This window comes from Megalops cyprinoides, chromosome 7 (assembly GCF_013368585.1).
Source record: "Megalops cyprinoides isolate fMegCyp1 chromosome 7, fMegCyp1.pri, whole genome shotgun sequence".
In the NCBI taxonomy this organism is placed as follows: domain Eukaryota; kingdom Metazoa; phylum Chordata; class Actinopteri; order Elopiformes; family Megalopidae; genus Megalops; species Megalops cyprinoides.
Window position 1 is genome coordinate 13,711,106 of NC_050589.1, and position 18,885 is coordinate 13,729,990.

Consider the following 18,885-nt stretch of genomic DNA (forward strand, 5'->3'; position numbering starts at 1 on the left):
TTACTTTTCAAAGCCACATCCCAGACCTGGCAGTCCATATAAGGTCAGGCAGAAAGTGCTCAGCAGAATGAAAAACAACCCATGCTAACAACTGTGACATCAAAATGGGAATTTTATGATACAAGGCTATGAGTACGGTTCATAGCTCAGAGGCTGTTGAGTAGCGGCATTGTGGAGCTGGGCCTAGATAATACTTAGATGAAAGACCTGACCTCATGTGAAAACCAAATTGCTGCTGGAAGTGGTGTTGGTGGGCCAGTAGCATTCTCCAATAGCAGTAGGGGCATTTTTCCCCTTGGTACCTTACATGAGAACAATGCCCCAGTTCAGTGATGGGGACACTGTGTTGTAGGAGTTGCTGTCTTTTGGAAGAGATGACGAGCTGAGGTGCTTTGCCAGCATGTGGGGAAACAGAAGCACACAGCATAACACAACAGGAAAATAACAAAATGCAACTGCACAAATAAAATAACATTTTGAAAAATGGTAATAAATGAGCTTATTGCACTTACATGGTTATTGCACATAAGAGGTTTCACAATTCACTGACTTAAATTATTGCACTGCGAAGGATTATATGGTGATCCTGGCAAAATTCCCTGATCTGGTGATCAAATAAACTCCAGGTTAATTCACTAATTAATCCCCTTCTTCAGGCGGTCGTTGTAAAAAAGAATTGGTTCTTAACTAATCCTACAATGTAAAAAAAAATTGAATAAATTTTATTTAAACAAAATAATAATAAAAAAATGGTGTGAACATCTGTGGAGTAAGCACAGAGATTGTTGGAGTTGACACACTGGCACTGCAAAATTAACCTTACAAGTATATCTGACACTCTGATTATGACTTGATTTCATTTAAACAAGGGCCTACACTGGATTGTCCCTAATGATGCATTCACTGGTTGCTTGTTCCCTTTCTAACTGTCAAATATCTAGACAGTCTAAAATGACTAAAATGTAATTAAGTTAATTTTGTCTAGGCTGCTTGTTAAGGTTAATTGCGAGGATTTTTTTTTTTTTGTCATTATTATTTTCAGGGGTATGTAATTGTATCCCAGTCAGATTCAGAAACTAGTTAGGCTGATGGTGTTATACTTGAAGTATGAGCAGTGCAGAGTATAGTAGACACACAGTTGGAATGATAATGCCCGCCTCCAATCACCATTTTTGATATGACAGCTATGCCCCTGGTTAGGGGGATCACATTAAAGATAGTGAATGCATGCAACCGAGCAGAGACTGTCCTAGTATTCTCACAGGGCTCTTAATCCCAGGAACCACCCCTCCAAATGAAAACCACGGCACAGGATAGTGTACACTGTGATTTTTATTGTTCAAAAATGCTAGCAAAGAGAAAAGCAAAGATTTTCTGGATTTATTCACTAGCATCCAATATTAAAATTGTTGCAAAGGTGATAAGTTGGCCTATGAAAGTTGTATAATGTACACTATTTTGTATATTAAATATAATCTCTTTAACATATTAAATTAGAATTATTAATAAACATATTTACATCAGAGAACCCTTCGCTCTAAAAGTGTGAGCGTTGGTGGGTTGGCAACACTCAGTAATGTATTTACACCAATAAAGACATTCAGATCTGCTGGGAAGCAGACAGAGGTAGTGAGAATATTATGATCCCCCATATCCCCAAAATGCCAGTATTTAAATTCATCTAGCATACATGGCATTTTAAAAAAATAAAGCATACCCTATTTCCACTTAATCTTCCCAAGGTCGAATATGTACAGTCTCATTCCTGCTGGTTAGTACTCAAACTTACAGCAGTTTCAATTATAGCACTGATACACGTCTGTATCTACACACCTCAAAAATCCTCTCCAAGTCTGTTTTGAGAGCAAAACAGTGCATGGGACATCATTAAACAGCCAAGACAACTCTGCACTGTCTCTCGCTACAAACATGGTACATCAAGGAGTTTTACATTCAACAATGTCACATCAGTCGGACATTACACTTGAATAAATGACACAAACAATGTCTCCACAGTTTTACATCATAGTATATCCTCTTTAGTTCCCACAGGTTTAATATAGACACACAGCAGCTGACAGAAGAGTTAGCATTACTTTGTCATTCATGAATGACCTTCCCCCTACTGAGCAGGTAGCTACTCTTCTTCTACTCACTGAGCGTACATGTATGTTATGTGTGTGCATGTATGCTGTGTATAAGTACGTGTAGATAACTAGGCACTCTTCTGAATTTCTTCTTGTTTATTTCCTCATGATAGGACCTTGTCGCCATGGTGACAAAATGGCCATCCTGTGGAAGAAGCTCCCAGTCAAAGTAGGTGCTGTAGGCGTGCCCACACAAATGGCCGAGGAGCAATCCTCAGGAGCAAATGAAGAGCAATCTGCCCTGTGGTGGGAGGAAGAGAAAAGCTTAGCCACGCCTGCTAGCAAAAGCATCATCCAGTAAGCCAAACCATCCATACATATCCTTAATATGCTTAAGATACATGAATATAAAACCCAACCATTACTGTTTGTGTGGTTTTACCTGCTCTTGTCACTGTTTAGCTGCCCAGGAGTTCACATGACAGAGCAGACCCCCGTCTGTAAGGGTTGCACATTACCATTGCAGCCTTTGTACATGGCCCCATACCTGCAACACAAAGAGGTGGTGCCACTGAGTAAGTCATCTAGTGACCGTAAATTATGGATAATTCTAATATAATACATCATGATAAATCAAATTATACATGTGCATGCATGTATGTGTATATATGTTGTACGTGTGTATGTGTGTGTGTGTATGATTGGTGTATGTATATGTGCCTGTATAATCATATATTTACATGACATTTTTGTCATTTAGCAGGCACTCTTATTCAGAGTGACTTACATAGGTTTACATGTTATCCATATCATATATAATAAAAACATCATTATCACAGCAGTAGCAAGTAATTACACTATATATAATATATACGTTTCAGTAATCAGTGCCAGTATTAATAGGGATGTTTACGTACTGTTTAGCTGCCCCGTTGAGGTTGGCCGGCTCGGAGTGGTAGGCGTGTTTGCCCTTCTCTGCCAGAGTGAGGGCGTGGGTTGGCTCACTGTGACTTGCCCGCAGGGGATAGTAGTGGCTCTTGCTCTCAGTCTGACTCGGAGGTAAGGCCATGTGACCCTCCGTTATGTTACCATTGGGTTCTAGGTTTTCTGGATTCAGGTCCTTCTGTGAGGGGCCAGGGGAGGTCAGGTCAACGACCTGGATGTCGGGCACAGGCCCCTGGACCTGCTTCGCGAGGGTCTCGCAGTGGGCCAGCTGCAGCTTCTTCATGTGGTTAATGGCCACTGCAGCATTGAAGGCTTGCTGTAAACCCCAAACAAACAGGACTGGTGAGAGAAAGTAAGGAGTACAGGAGGACTCTAGGTCTTTTGGGTCACAAATTACTGGGTGTCCACAGTTGTAATACCTTCCTAGTGCCTAAAGACAGCAATATGTCCTCATCATGTCATACGCCACTTACAATAACATAATACATGTTGCTAGTTGTGCATCAGTTTAGATATGAATGCTCATGCCAAGCATGCTTACATTGAGCGTTGTAGTTTGGTCATAGTGCTGTTTGGAGTGATACAGTTTTGTCATTGTGCTGTTTGGAGTGTTATAGTTTAATCACAGTACTATTTTGAGTGTTGTAGTTTGATCATGGTTCTTTATGGAGTGTTGTCTAGTTGTCATGTAGGACAAGGAGTGTAGCAGAGCTGCTGCTGGACTGTTTCTGAACAGACAGATCAGGACTGCTTTATTGTTAGCTACGCCCTATATTGGCTGTTCCTGAGCTCTAAGAGATATGATTGGGAGCCTAATTGTGTTTCAATAGTTCGTGTGGATGTTCTCAGCTCATCTGAGAGGGGGAGAAGTTGGAAAAGAAGCAGGCCCAGGGCAGGGGAGACTCACTTTCCACTTGGACTTTGCGAAGTTCTTTTGAATCTGAACACTGACAGAGTGATAAATATCCTGGCTGCGTGCTGTCTCTCCCATGATCCTGTGGAACGAAGAAAAAGTCAGTCTGCAAGGAAACACTAAGGTTAGAAAAAACAAAGATGCAGGGAATAACAGCGTATGTATAAGTGGAAAGTAGGAGTGGGAGATGTGAATCTGATTGGACTGTTTGTGCGTTACAAGGGCCTTTGCATGTGGGAATGACATCACAGCCCCAGGATCACACTCACCAGGGATGCCTAAGAGCCTGCTCCGTGGTGAAACGCATTTTGGGGTTCTTCTGCATCATGTTACGGATGAAGTCCTTTGCTAAAGAAAAAAAAAAGAAAATAACTGTCAATGTCAGGAAATTAATTCTGCTGTCAATGGGGCTTGTCAGTTTCGTCTTTGCTTGGTTCTGATGGTTATGCAATCTGTTCCTGTTTAAGTTGAATCCTGTTGATAATGTCTGTCCATTCTACCTCAGCATGGACACTGATTTCAGATCCATAACAAAGAATGCAAGGAAAACAGATCAAAACCCTTTCATCACACCAGAGGTGCCCTAGCACTGATCCAGGATCAGCTAACCAAACCTTAGTTCTTCTCTCAGCTCAGTTTTCTACAGATCCTGAAAAAAGCTAGGTGGCTGTGTCTCATATATTCTTGCTGAGGCAGGCTAAAAGTGTGTTTTGTGGAGAGGGGGAGCAGGTTAGAATGCATACTCACCAGATTCAGAGATGTCATCCCAGAAGGGTGAGTCAAACTCATACTGTGCCTTCATGATCTTAGAGAAGAGGCGAGTCTCAGTTTCCTCATAGAAGGGAGGGTATCCACAGAGCCTACGTATGGGAGAGAGACCGTCATCTCCTTTGATCGGACAACACCACAAAACAGGACACTTTAGTGCTTATTTGGATTTTTTTCCCTTTATCTTTTTGTCTATCTGCAATTAATTTGAGAATGGCAGGCGACTTGTGGGGCTGTCAGGAGATACCGTAAGTTCCAATTTATTTCCAATGTAACATTAAACATGTCCTACGAGAGGCTGCCACACTATAACACAACCATAAATGCTGAGGAATAATAATCTGATCGTTGGTTTCTGATAATCGTCTTACTTATAATGCTAATCATACACCTTGGATATCTAAATTCAAACATTCACAAAATCCCAGCCACCCACATATTTTGATAAATAAAGTACAAAATAAGGCAGCCACATTGATAAGAATATCATTGCATATTTTGTTGAAGCCCTTACACTGGGTGTAATGGTAATACAATTATGAAGAATAAAATCAAAAATAAGGTGCAAGGAAAATTACAAAAGATAAATGACAGTCATATCCATCACAGTATTTCACTGAATTCTCAAAACATCCCCTGTATTTGTCAATGACCCCCCCACCCCCTTTATACTTGGTATGCAAATTGACAGACACAAGAGCACCTGAAGTATAAATAAGTCTCTGTATCCAGAGACACAGGATGTGATACTGAGTCAGGATATGATTTACTTACAGGATATAGGTGATGACTCCAATAGACCAGCAGTCCACTGCTTTGCTGTAGGGTTTCTGAGCCAGGACTTCAGGAGCTGTGGATTATGAGACACACCACAAAGTGTCATTAACTTCCTCTAAAATACCTGACTGTTTGAGTTCAGAACACACAGAGACTTCCTTTAAAAGACCTGATGATGGTGGTTCAGCTCTGCACATATTCATATCTAATTGGGCACTATACAGATCATTGCTAATGACTCAATTGCACTACGATGCAAAATTCAGAAGAAATTCCACAGCAAAACACTGCAGTCTTGTGATATCTCTGCTGAGTCAGGTCCTGCTCATCTAGTTGCTGACTCCCTAAGCCCACTCTCAGTGTCTGTTCCAATCAATCTCCTTACCCACATATCCTGGAGTCCCACACGCTGTGGACATGATGCCGTTGTCCTCCATCTTGGAGAGGCCAAAATCACTTATCATGATCTTGGAATTCTCATCCTGGCTGTAGTACAGGAGGTTCTCCGGCTACATGGAGACAGAGGCCAACCTTTGATCTTAACGTCTGTACAGGTATGGACTTATCCCTATACACAAAAACATACTGGATGGCTTATGCAGTGACTTGGGTACATTTCTAATTTCAACAGCACAATAGTACCAATGGCACTTAACTTCCACTTCCCCCCAGTAAGCCTTGGTATTTTACAGCCTTGGAAAGCTGAGACTTTGACATACTGGAATACCCATATATAGGTTTGGATGTGTATGTGTAGGTACAGCCATAGGTTCAGCAGTGGTTACCTTGAGGTCACGATGCACAATGCCATTCTTGTGCAGGTAGCTGACAGCATGCAGCACCTGCCGGATCACCAGGCTGGCATCCTTCTCTGTGTACACCCCACGGTCCAGAATGCGGTCAAACAGCTCGCCCCCTGAAACCCTGTCGGGAAGGCATCGGGACAGTTAGAACCCACAGCGCCCCCTACTGACTGGAAAACTTTCAAAGTACAGGCCCTGTACATTATAACTCTCAGGTATTCCAGTGTCCCCATAGCTGATTTGTTTCTGTAAGGTCAAGGCCTGATGTTTTGCTCAACACATCCATCACTAGGGTTAACAGCAGCCAAAAACTCCAGTGAGTCAAGGCTGAAGCCAGCTGCAAGCATCTTCTTAATGATTCCAGTGGGCATTATGTGTTTAAACAACTGAGCCTACACCTACATTACTGACTATTCCTATAATGAAATCCCAGACTCACTGTCACACAGTCAGAGGGGCAGAAATGTTATTTCTTTCAGAGAAATGAGCCTACCAGCACTATGAGTATGAGGTTGGCTTTCAATTACTCTGAACTATTAACATGCTAGCCTGGCTATATTGAAATGGGCCTGCTCTTAGATCTAAAGAGGAAGTCATGAAGCAAAGGGTGGAACACGTACAGTTCCATGACCAGGTAGTAGTGGCTCCGACTCTCGTAGAAGTCCTCGAGCCCCACAACATTCTCATGCTTGATCCTAGAACAGCAAAGAGCAGAATGTGTGAGAGTCGATCAGAACCGATACAATTCAAATAAAACACCATACATGAACACGTCTTTCATTCATATTCACACTCACAATAATACATGATGACAGTGACAATATGCAGTGTATTATGTGATGCTGAATTAAAAAAACAGGTTGTAAATCTACAGTGATAAGTCACATTTGGCGATGATCATAAAACAATACTACTCCATTAAACTGACAACCTTTCCAGAAACAAGAATGCATATACTAGTGCTGGCATTTTCAGGACAGTTACACAACAACTTTCTGAAGAATGCCTTATAAATAAAAACCTCCATGTCTGGTACTCTCACCTCCTCAGTACAGCAATCTCATTCTCCAGGTTGTTGTCCCGCTTTTGACTCTTCTTCACACACTTCAGAGCAAAGTGTTTCCCAGTCTTCCTCTCCTTCACCAGGAACACCTCTGAGAATGCTCCCCTGGACAGACAAACAGACACTGAGCTCATGTACTTAGCCACTGCCTTCACATACAGAGGCAAACTTTAATTTCCCCAGCCACAGGTGAGGCCTCCTGATAAAGGCTAAAGCTGCCATTTTGATTCTGTAATACTTATATTTGCAAATTCTACTCCACTCTTAATCACTGCAGTGCTATTTTCAGATATCTGCTAATGATCGTGTCACAGACAGTGTAAATCTGTGGGTTGTTTCATTATGTACTGCAAAGAATAGAAATTATTTCAGCTGTTGAACATGACACTGAAGCTATGGACAAAAAAAGAAGAGAAAAATTGCCATCCAAATGAAATGCCATTTCTTATGAAAAACTGCAGACAAAAAACAATTTCAAGTAGGTTTTATTATAAAGTTATAGAACAATTTGAACAATTTCAGCAGTATGGATGTCCTGTGGATGTTCTGATAGCATATCTTCATTGGACTGCAGTTACGTCTTAACACAGCTACAAAGGTATAAATTCACTTAAAGTCTAACGGGGGGATTGTGGGGCTTATGTGCTCATACAGAAGGCTTAAGGTCCTGTTCTGTTTCCATGTTCCACACTATCTTGGGCAGTGTCTGGGAATAGCTGTCCTAGGAGGTGGATTATGGCATTATGGATCTAATCCTTTACGCAATGGAAACTATAGCAGGCTCAGTGCTCAAGGTGTTTGTCTGGACGTTGAGATCATAGGAAACCTAGCTGGGTCCATTCTTACAATGGGATGGCACATAAAAAGCAAAAGTATAACAATAAAACCAACTAACTATTACAGAATAGGGTCACATGACCAGGATGGGATGCCTATGTGAGTTTGCGTGTTTTTTGGATCTCATGAAAAAACTCTTCTTAATGGTAATGTTTTTTGGAAGATGCCAATGTCTGAATAACTTAATGATGAGTTTGAACCATGTTTAATTCTTATTTTGCAATGGATGTTAAGTTTAAGTGGAGGTTAATGCATTATGGGTATTTATAGATCCTCACCTCTACATTAATTCAGGTGAAATCAGTATGTGCCAGAGTATTAATTACTTGTATTCCAGGTGTTCGTTTAATGAAAAATAGAATTAACAATTTATTTACTTAAAAGTAACACTGCTTACTTTGTATCTAAATTTATTTATATCTAAATATACAATAACTGTTAAAAGATAAAACAGCCAGACAACAGTAAGTGATAATGTGATTACACTCACAGTCTGCCTGAACTGCTGTGCTCTGCAAATAATCTCTGTCTGGGTTAGATCACTCATGTACAAAATATGGCCAATTCAGAGGACCATTACATTTTTCCTCACTTGTTACACATTGACTGCAAGCACACACACTATGAAGTTGAAATTCACATGTGAAAATCTTAAGGCACTTCTGCAAAAGTGTAGGCCCAGTATACCTGTACTCATACATACAATAGTTCCAGTTCACTCTTTTACAAAACACTTCACGCATGGCTCTAATTTACAGCACAGTTTTCATGATCAAATCTCCTGTGTTCCCATGGGAAGCATGACTGCAAAACACTAATTACCAATTGTCCTCATTCACTCTACACCTGCACACATTCAAATTACTGATGTCCTCCAAGTGACACAAATACATGGTATGGCGTTTCCATGGGTGAAGGCATAGGAAACGAAAGGGCATTAGAACCAAACTATACATTCAGCAGGATAACAGCTGCATCTCCTTCTCCTAACGCACCTAACGCAGAGTGGCTCTGCAGTGGAATCCAGGATGTCACTCACACATCAGCCTGGCTGATGCTGCTGTGCTTTTCACACCACGCTTCTGCTTTTCTGGTCCCTCCTCGGTGCTTATTCCTCTCCTGCTTCCTCTTAGCATATTCACTTCAACACGGCTTAGACAGAGAGGTCAGTCAGTAATCACTGTGTGCCGACTGTGTCAGGCGTGACTTAGCCGTCTCTGTTTGTGGTAGGTGACGTCATTGGACTAATTTGTACTGTCCTCCTCTAAAAAAACATCAGCACTGTGTGTGTGTGTGTGTGTGTGTGTGTGTGTGTGTATGATAAGATCTTCCTTCATTCATCTCACAAGTGAACATGATGTCTCAGGTAAAGGTCAAGCTGAGCAAAGTCAATGTTCAATCTCTTATATCTGCATCAATATCATAACAGCTTCAGTGCTGTAGATGAGACCTATTAGGTATGCACTGTAACAGCAGTACATGTGCTGTAACTGGACAGCATGTTATAACAGGATTAGATCCACTGCATGTACTACAATGTGACTACCATTTGTAGTGTTGAGAAGGAGCATGGGGTTTCACAGCTTGGGTGGTTATGAGAGATAATGAAGCTCCCTGTGCATGGTTCTGAGAGTCCCCAAGCACTGTCAGCAGGAAACTGTGGATTCCTCATGGACCACAGGTGTTTGCTGCAGGTAGGGCTGCTAAACTGAGTGAGATGTAAACAGCCCCTTCATGCCCCTTAAATATATTGTGTGTCAAACATCACATAGAGACTGAAGCATGGTTCACGTTTTTAGTGGGCCTTACAAGAGCTGCAAAAGTCACTGCTACAACAGCTCAGCAAAGCAAAATAACCCTAGCAACCTGGTAAAATACAAGTGGAAAATTACTTCTATTTTGACACTATTAAAGTAAAAAATAAAATGTGACATTTTTCTAATCAGAAAATCAGAGAATAGTTTTCTTCAAATAGGAGTATATCCCTAATTGTCCTGGGTGTTTTCTCTTTACTGTAAAATCTATTTTTCATGGTTCTCATTTATGAATGAGATTTTTGCAATGTGGAGTGAGCACCACGTCAATCCCTAATTCTCAGCACGACTGTTTCCAAGGCAGCCCAGCACCCCATCAGAGACACCTCCCTGGTCCCCAATGTGCCTGGGTCCCCTGGCAAAGAGTAGCTTGAACACCTTTTCAATCCATGGGCACGTCCCCACCCCTTACTGAGGCCAGCCTCAGTACTTGCACTAATACAGTCATATTCAACTTTCCTCACTGCAACTTTAGGAAAACTATTGAGACTAGAGTTACATCTAAAAACTAAAACCATCAAACAACTGAGAAATTAGTTCAGATAAAAACAAAAACAACAGACCAGGTACAAACACCCTCAAATGTTATTTTCAAACCCTGCACCTTAGAATTTCAACAAACATAGCTATTCATGGGAAACAAATCTTGAATATGATTAATAAGGGTAATACAAATTAATTAACACTCAGTCACATACATTCATGTCACCAGGGTCCTTCATTTTTAGTTATTTCAGCATATGAAAATTACGTGACATCATACTGGCCGTCTTGCAGTTTAAAATAGGTTTTTGAATAGGGGTCTGTTCACTGTGACGTAAGTACCAAAGGCCTTGTTCTGGAGAGCTCAGTTAATCTCACTGAGTTCTCAGACAACATCAGGATGGGTCAAGATTAGCCGTCTTTCGCAGTGCCAAAAGAGGGGCAAGTAAAGTAGGTCTCCCACAAATCCACTCAATCCAGTAACGCTACCTCCTCTACCCTAACAAGAAAAGTGGCTGTCTGCATTAGATTCCAAAACTAGGCCAGCTGCAACAAGAACCTCCAATGGAGAAAATCACAGCAGTGCTGTTTCTCTTGTCTTATGTTTTCAGGTATAATGTAAAAATATCACAAAAAATATATACATTTTTTTTCCATTTTAAAACGGTAAGGTACAAGATATGCTTTGGCATTTTATTATATTAATGAATACTTACAGAAAAATCTGAAAAATGTTGTGTCCAAAAGATTTACCCAGAGGCTTGTCAATAGATCCTCATTTTGTTTTTGACCTACTTGCAGCAACAGTTGAAATTTTTCATTTGGCTGTGCACTGACTTCAGTGACACCTCATCAGTGACACCATGGTGATGCAACAGACATGTTGCTGAGATGTTCATTCCAACTCAGACCTTGTGTAACAGCTCCTTGCTGTGTGAGAAATTTATTTTATCTGCGGATGTAAACTAATTTCCTTCTAAAAGGTACAGACAGAATCACTGGTGCTCTGGCACATGCGTATGCAGGGCTGATAAAAAGGACAGATTCATCTCTGAAGGCCTGTACTTACGATCCCAGCACTTCAATGAAGTCAAACACTTCCTGGATGTTGTCAGTGCTCTTCTTCCAGTCATTGCTGGCTTCCTTGCGACCCATGTCAGCTTGAGCTTCGACAGGGATTTCTGCCACAAAGGACAAAAGAGGCACACATAATGATCAATTTATGCATCATGTCTTCAGCCAGACCCTTGAATTGCTCAACAAACCAATCAACATGATCTGAGAGGAAATTTGACCAGCAGCGTTGCCAATAAAATTCCCACTTCCTGCAACTCTCAGCATTTGTCCCCAGTTTAGCCAATCACATTTCTGAAGAGGGCTAGCACACATGCTGGACAACCAACCCCAGAGACAGAGCTAAGGGTCCAATGCATAATCTTACTCATAGTCACGCAATGTCATCCTTTACTAATGTCACATCTATAGACCCCTACCTGTGCATTTATTTGCTCTGAGGACCTTTTACAAAAGGCTATGCTGCTATAGCTGCTTTGAGGATCTTATATAAAAGGCTACGCTGCTATAGCTGCTTTGAGGATCTTATATAAAAGGCTGTGCTGCTATACCTGCTCTGAGGATCTTATATAAAAGGCTATGCTGACATAGTTGCTGCAGCCCACTTTAGTTAAGCTGTGTTGAGCCTGTCATTTACAGGAGACATGAAAGAACTTCAGATTTGTCCCCCATGAGGCCCAGCCTCGTTCTACTTATGTAACAGATTAGTGGCATCTTGATCTCTGGTTTTAGGAACAGCATCTCCAGGTCAGGGCACCAGATCCGGTCCTGACTGGAACAGCAGAAACTCAAGAAAATATCCTGATCCACCGTGGTAGACTCCTTCATCTTAATCTGTGATATGTGTGATAAATGTGTGATCATTAATAGGAAGACAGACTTTGTTTGCCTCATGGTTGTATGCTGTGGGGAAATTTGTTTGCTGTCTGAATTTGCTTAATTGGGGTAACCTATAAACATAGGAACATCCAATTACAAAGAACCAGTTCTGTGTAATTCCAAGAAGGACCGTTTAAGAGATTAATATATTTAATCAACATATAAGTGCTGCATGGTATCCAAGCAACAGCTCAAGAAAAAGGTCCTCTAATGCCTGGATATGATTTCAAACCCTTAACCCCTGCAAGATCATGGAAATATATAAATGTTTATTTCTTGCTCCTCAGTGCAAACATGTCAGGGTCAACATGAGATCATATTTTTCTACTGATAGGTAGCATTCTAAAGCCCTAAGAGAAATTCAAATTTCCTTTGAAGAAGTGTCTTAAAGTCATACACACCTACAAATTGTACTTTTTTTCAAACATCCACATGTGATGAGGATATGTATATGATTTATTAATGAAGTTTTTAAATTAAAATGAGTAAAAATAGTTGAGCTTTTTGTATAACATAACCTATATGTATAGTACATATTCACATATTAATTTCTTACTATTTCTAGAACAGAATTTTAATATTATACATAAAAGCATTTTTTTTTTGTTTAAACACATCAAGGAACAACATACTATTTACTTCTTTAAGATAAATCAGTGCATGGAATAGTGCATAATGAGAGTAAAAGCATATGACATGAACTAAATATATATGTCTTTTAATACCATAAATAAACAAAATTAACAATACCCGTATCCGCTCTCGTCCTGCTCCTTTACTTCTTTACTGTGTACCTAAACGCATTATGTGCCTCTATATATAGATGATACAACTACCGTGGCAGTTGCTGACAAATTCATATTGTAAGCCTGCTCAAACGCGTTAGTGCTTTGTCATTCTAATAGTTTCCACCTGCAACACGAAAAAGCGAGTCAGCAGGGGATCACAGCTTATTTCTGCAGAGGTACCTGCACACGCAAACACTGCCAACACAATAATCGTTTTCAGTGTATATGTAACTGTTGTTAAGAGACAAGTTTCAGATCCACCAATGCAATTAAACCAACTCTACCTATTTTCGATAAGAATGTGTCCTCAGCGCTCTACCATATCGGCTATTTTCTAAGTCACCAAGTTCTAAATAAAAAACTGTAAGAATGTGATAGCCTAATATCTGCATCTAAATCCTGACATTTCAGGCGATTCAGAACAACACAACACAGATCTCATTTACTGGCTGCCTGGTGAGTATTTCAATGCTAAACACATCCATCACCTTACCTTGAGGTGAATAACAACTCCATCCACATGTCTCTTTTCTATTGATGCAAGTGTTCCGACAAATGCAAGGACAACATCGATAAAGAATTGCGTGGGAACACAGGGGAAAACGGTACGCTGCTCTCATCGAAACCGACATCGGCTGCAGGTGATAGTTCAGATTTACACGCGACGCAGAAAGGATTTGCTTAAGTTGTGTCCACGACTAGCTCGTGAGTCCGACCACCCCCAGTGATGTCCGAAGCGACACCGAATCATCATTCAGTAATACGATCCGTGTGCACCACGAAAAACAACAATTGCATGGATTTACAGGAAACAAAGTCTTTATCACACGTCGTCAGCTTTAATAATAAGCCTACATGACGAAGTCTTATGCCGTTGCACGTATATATTAGCGCATGTAAAATGTATAATGTATAAACGAAATAACGAGCGAAGTATTTACCTTTTGGCCGGAGAGGAGCACTTAACGAGGTTTTCAGGAACTACCTGAGAAGTGTGCAGCGGCAATAGTTTTTTTGTGAATGAGAATGGAGCAGTTTGCTCGGGCGCAGCCTAGTTCTTTGACTTACCTAGAGACAATTGCGCTAATAGATGCTCTGCTCCGACTCTCCTGCCAAAAGCTCGCCGAGGTCTGGACGGATTAATCTGTCGAGAAGCACAGAAATAACTAATGGGTCGGGGATTACAGGTACATGCACAGAGGAAGGAGGAGCCAACAGAGCTAATGGTCACGGTCACTTTCTTATCTTGAATCATTTTTGAAGTAGGCCTGTTGTTAAATAAATTATTATGATTTATTGCAAACATTTTTTCCTGTAGAAAGTGAATAGCGAGGCCACATAAATATCCTGCAAGGTATCGGTGATATTCTTATTGCAATAATTGTAGTTGTAATAATTAAAAATAATTAACTAGTTCCCTCTTTGATGAGTCATGTCACAATAGTCCTGCCGAAATAGTATATCGCCTGGTGGGTTTTACATGCAGCAGTGCAGACGTATGACTGATGCAGTGGGTGCTGCAATGCTTTACAGCTGTTGTACAATGCAGTGTTGCAGTGAAGTTTTGTTGAGCATGTAATGGCTTTCCCATAAAGTGTCAACTTAGTTCATTCTTTCTGCAGAGAGGTATTAGAAGTATAGTATAGTAGAAAAAAGTATGGTATAGCATAGTAAAGTATAGTATTTGTGCATTTAATTCCATGTAGGCCTGTATGCTGTATGTATTAAGAGTCTTCCTCTGTATCCTGAATGGAAAAATGTCTTCCAGATGTAGATGTATATCATAACTCTGTGCTGTATACATCATAACCCAATACTTCATAACTCTATATGACATAACTCTGCACACCGTATACCAGTTTTCTCAATTGGCTTCATTTATGTTTGTAGTGCAGAAACCAGGTACAGATGAATGGCTTATAACTACAGCAGATTACTGCAGCAGCTTAGTGTGGCAAAGAACATCAGTTTCTTTCCGTTTATAATAAGCTTTGCTATTAATCTCCATTGGATGCTGAGAGTTTCATTCATATCTGTCGACCTGCAAGTGTACCTATAACTGCACTGTTAAACTTATTTAAAACACCAATCATCAATCAATCATTTAAATCAATAAAGAACGAGATCATTGACAGTTGTCGATAGCTCTTATGTTCTATTTTAAAAATTACTTGAATGAAAAAAAAATCGTGAAGTATGTTTGTACAAGTGCTTGGCATGTGGTGTGTGTGGATGTGTGTGTGGTTTTATAACATACAGTTTGACACAGCTTTCCTGCACACATGTAAGTGGGTTAATTTCAATTGAAATGTATTCAGTAGGCAGGTAAATGAATTGATGGGAATTAAAATGTCCTCTCAAACAGCCAGAAGTATGAAGAAACTGAAGGTCACTTCTGTTGTGTATTTGGAGAGACCATTGCTGGCTTAGACATCATCAGGCTATTTAAAGATAACCACTTTGTAGAACTAAACACATCTCAACACAGGTCCATTATCATTCATGTAGTACTTTAAATCCTGTTATCCCGGCCATTTTACTTTGTCTGTACTTCGACACTGCTTCAGTGCAACATGATGTAACAACAGATAGAAGAAACAAATCCCACATGGGTATATATTTTACCATAGAATACTATGCACAGGCCCTCTGTTTGTTACCAGAACAGTGACAAGGAAAAAATACGATGTCGGGTAGAACAGAGCAAGCTGTGACATGATGATGTCATTATATGCAATGAAAGAGTAATCACCCCTCTGCTGCCTCCTGTTGTGTTGTAATGGCTTGTACACTGCAGAAACTGCACTCAGGATCCAATGACATTTTAAAGGTCACTTTTTATGGGGTCATTCTGAATTTTGGTTCCCAAAAGCCAACCTTTATGTATTTGCAGCCTGCTGAGCAAAACACAGGAGAGGTCAACTAGACGCAATAATGCTGTATCAGTGCAGGTATAAACCCTCTCTGTCCTTGGTTTTCTGGCCATGGAGACCTATCAGAGGGAGCTCAGTGACAGGTCTTCATATCTCAGCAGGGACCTATCAGACAGAGTTCAGTGACAGGTCTGCATATCCCAGCAAGGACCTATCAGACAGAGTTCAGTGACAGGTCTTCATATTCCAGCAGGAACCTATCAGATGGAGCTCAGTGACAGGTCTGCACATCCCAGCCATCACTAAGCCGCATTATGTCTGATGTACAGAAGTGCATCATTCACATCAAAGTACAGTACACTCAGTTCCTCTACATGGCAGAATCTCAAGGGAACATGAAAGGTGAATTCAAAGTCGTGAGTGATAGGGGTAATCAATGGCATGTTGCCATACAGGCACCACAAGCAAACAAGTTTGATGTCAATCAGAAAAAAAACATCACTCCATTAAGGTCTAACTCATTTGTGATGCATTTACATTTACATTTATTGATTTGGCAGGCACTCTTGCCCAGAGTGTCTTACAAAAAGGTGTATTCAATAGGGCTATGCATGTAGCCATTTAGACACTGAATTGTTAGTGCCATGCTTGCAGTATAGCACATTGGTCTGGCAGGAGTATATTATTTGATAATGGATTGAATATTGAGTATTTTGGATGTTCATATGCAAGATGAGCAGCAGCATTCTGTATGGGCTGGAGAGGCATTTGGAAAGACTGGCCAGGAGAGAGTTGCAGTAGTCCAGTTGGAAAAGCACAAGGACCTGGACAATGACCTGAGTAGCAATGGACAGATTTTGCAGACATTGTTGAATATGATTCAGCAGCTCCAGCTAGTGTCATCTTGGGCTGCACCCAGACTGTTGGTAATCTGGGATACAGACAACATTACCAAGGGTAATGGAGAGGTCCTTGTCGGGGGGTGGGGGGTAGGGGGTGGGGGGTGGGAGGGGGGAGCTCATAGAGAAGCTCAGTTTTGGCAAAATTGAGTTTGAGGTGCTTAAATTTATATTACTTAAAATGCTTTGAGAGTGGAAGGAAGTGAAGGGGGAGGTGGTTTGAAGAGAAAGAGAAAGAAGCAAATAGATTTCAAGGGATAAAAATTATAACAGTAGACAATGCTAAGCTGCCAGGTCAATAGGCAGTTTGATTTTTTCCACTTTCCTTCTGTGGATCACAGTTTGTATCCGACAGCCAGCGGTTGGAGATGAAAGGACAGAGTGAGTCAAAGGTGCCCGATAGCCTGGATAGCAGGAAGGCTGCAGCAGCATTCACAGGTAGTTGTGCAACAACCTCTAAGGGGATAGAGCGGATGGAAGGATGGAAGTACAGTGGGGGCTGGACCAGAGTGAAGATAAATGAGTCCAGTAATGGGAGAAATCCAGCAAACTAAGGGTTCTGGAATTGGATTTAGAAGTTACAATAATGGTTTTGGATTAACTTTCGGACAGTGAGGAAAAAATTGTACACGGACAATTTTAAATCATTGGTGCTATGATTGAAATTTGTACCTAGACTGATGCCAAGTGAGGGCATGCACTGCATTCCATAATCATTAGATGTGAATAAAGATGTTTCCTATGGTGCCTGCTGAAGGCATACCGCTAGGCATTTGTGCTAGGAACACTGGCTTGACATGATGTGCATACTGAACACTGAAGCCCTCAATGTGCGACTGTGTCACTGCCTTGCTCTCCTGGCTGGTGGGCATCCTGTTATGTTGGATATGGGTCAGTGACAGTTCATCTTCATTAGGTTAAACATGAGGCTGCTTACAGAACACAGGTCACTCTCACAAGGCCATGCCTCAGGTCAGGTATTTATTCCTTTCACGGGGCCATGGCACAACACGGGCTCATCTCTGTAGTAAGATAATCTGGCAAGAGCCTTTCACTTAACAAGGAGTTAGAGCACACCTCTGATCTATTATATAACATGCTGAAAATTTAAAAAAATAAATAAATAAACTGCAGCCACAGAGGATCACAGTGAATATTCTACAGTATTAACTAACAGGAGTACACTTAGGCACACAATATTTACTTATATCTACACAATAGCTTAAAATTTCAGCATTGTTTAATTTAGAACATATTGTGTCAGTCTCATCCAACAGCCTAGCTACATTTGCAGAATCTTCACTGTTTTACTGTGATGTTGCAAATACCCCCTTTTTCAACTCACTCAAATCCTCAAAAATGTGCTTGCATCAATTTGACATTGTGTTGCAAATTGCTTTAGACTTGTTTGGTGTTACTAGGGGACTGATAGTTGCACAGATTTCAACACTATAGACCAGCATGGAAGTGCAGTACTTCACATAACATTCCAATATCTTGTTGTACTTAAAATGTTTCAGTGATTGCACTTTATAAAAGAATTTTGTATACCAGATCTTGATTATTTCTGTTTAGGGTTTTTATTGTTCTTTGCACAGCACTCTGCACCTGTATTCAGTTATCCAGATAAATCTGACAATAATAATCATGTTAAAATACAGTAACATACAATTACTGAAAGTTCTAGGTACACATACCTACATACTAGGCACCCACATCTGATCCAAGTGAATTTGCTGGTCATGCACAGCTTACTGTACAGAAAAAAAACTACAAATCAAGCCAGCGACCTCTGCTGGTTATGAGTGGAAATTTTCCTTTAGTTGCCAGGCAGGATTAGGCTTTAAGTGGAAAAATAAGATGAATACAGAAAACCCTTGAA

At 40.6% G+C, this 18,885-nt stretch overlaps 1 protein-coding gene across 2 annotated transcripts; it reads right to left on the reverse strand.

Moving 5' to 3' along the window:
• Positions 1-2,553: 2,553 nt before the first annotated feature.
• On the reverse strand, positions 2,554-14,350 carry camk1gb (calcium/calmodulin-dependent protein kinase IGb). 2 transcript variants are annotated; one of them, XM_036533381.1, is made up of 12 exons: positions 14,300-14,350; positions 11,560-11,671; positions 7,336-7,461; positions 6,914-6,988; positions 6,276-6,414; positions 5,876-5,999; positions 5,488-5,563; positions 4,693-4,805; positions 4,215-4,293; positions 3,940-4,027; positions 3,005-3,348; positions 2,554-2,634 (listed from the first exon to the last, which is right to left on the reverse strand). In XM_036533381.1, the coding sequence occupies exons 2-12, from the start codon at positions 11,643-11,645 to the stop codon at positions 2,562-2,564; spliced, it is 1,323 nt and encodes a 440-aa protein (XP_036389274.1). In that variant the 5' UTR covers positions 11,646-11,671; positions 14,300-14,350; the 3' UTR covers positions 2,554-2,561. The 2 variants fall into 2 exon arrangements, with proteins under 2 accessions (XP_036389274.1, XP_036389273.1); XM_036533380.1 differs by lacking the exon at positions 14,300-14,350 and having other exon boundaries at positions 2,562-2,601; positions 2,990-3,348; positions 11,560-11,660.
• Positions 14,351-18,885: the final 4,535 nt, after the last annotated feature.

Coding starts and splice junctions, on each gene's coding strand:
- camk1gb (XM_036533381.1), bottom strand. CDS start 11,645: ATGGGTCGCAAGGAAGCCAGCAATGACTGGAAGAAGAGCACTGACAAC. Junction 6,989..7,335: donor GAGATTGCTGTACTGAGGAG/GTGAGAGTACCA, acceptor TTGCTGTTCTAG/GATCAAGCATGAGAATGTTG. Junction 6,000..6,275: donor TTGTGCATCGTGACCTCAAG/GTAACCACTGCT, acceptor GTCTCCATGTAG/CCGGAGAACCTCCTGTACTA.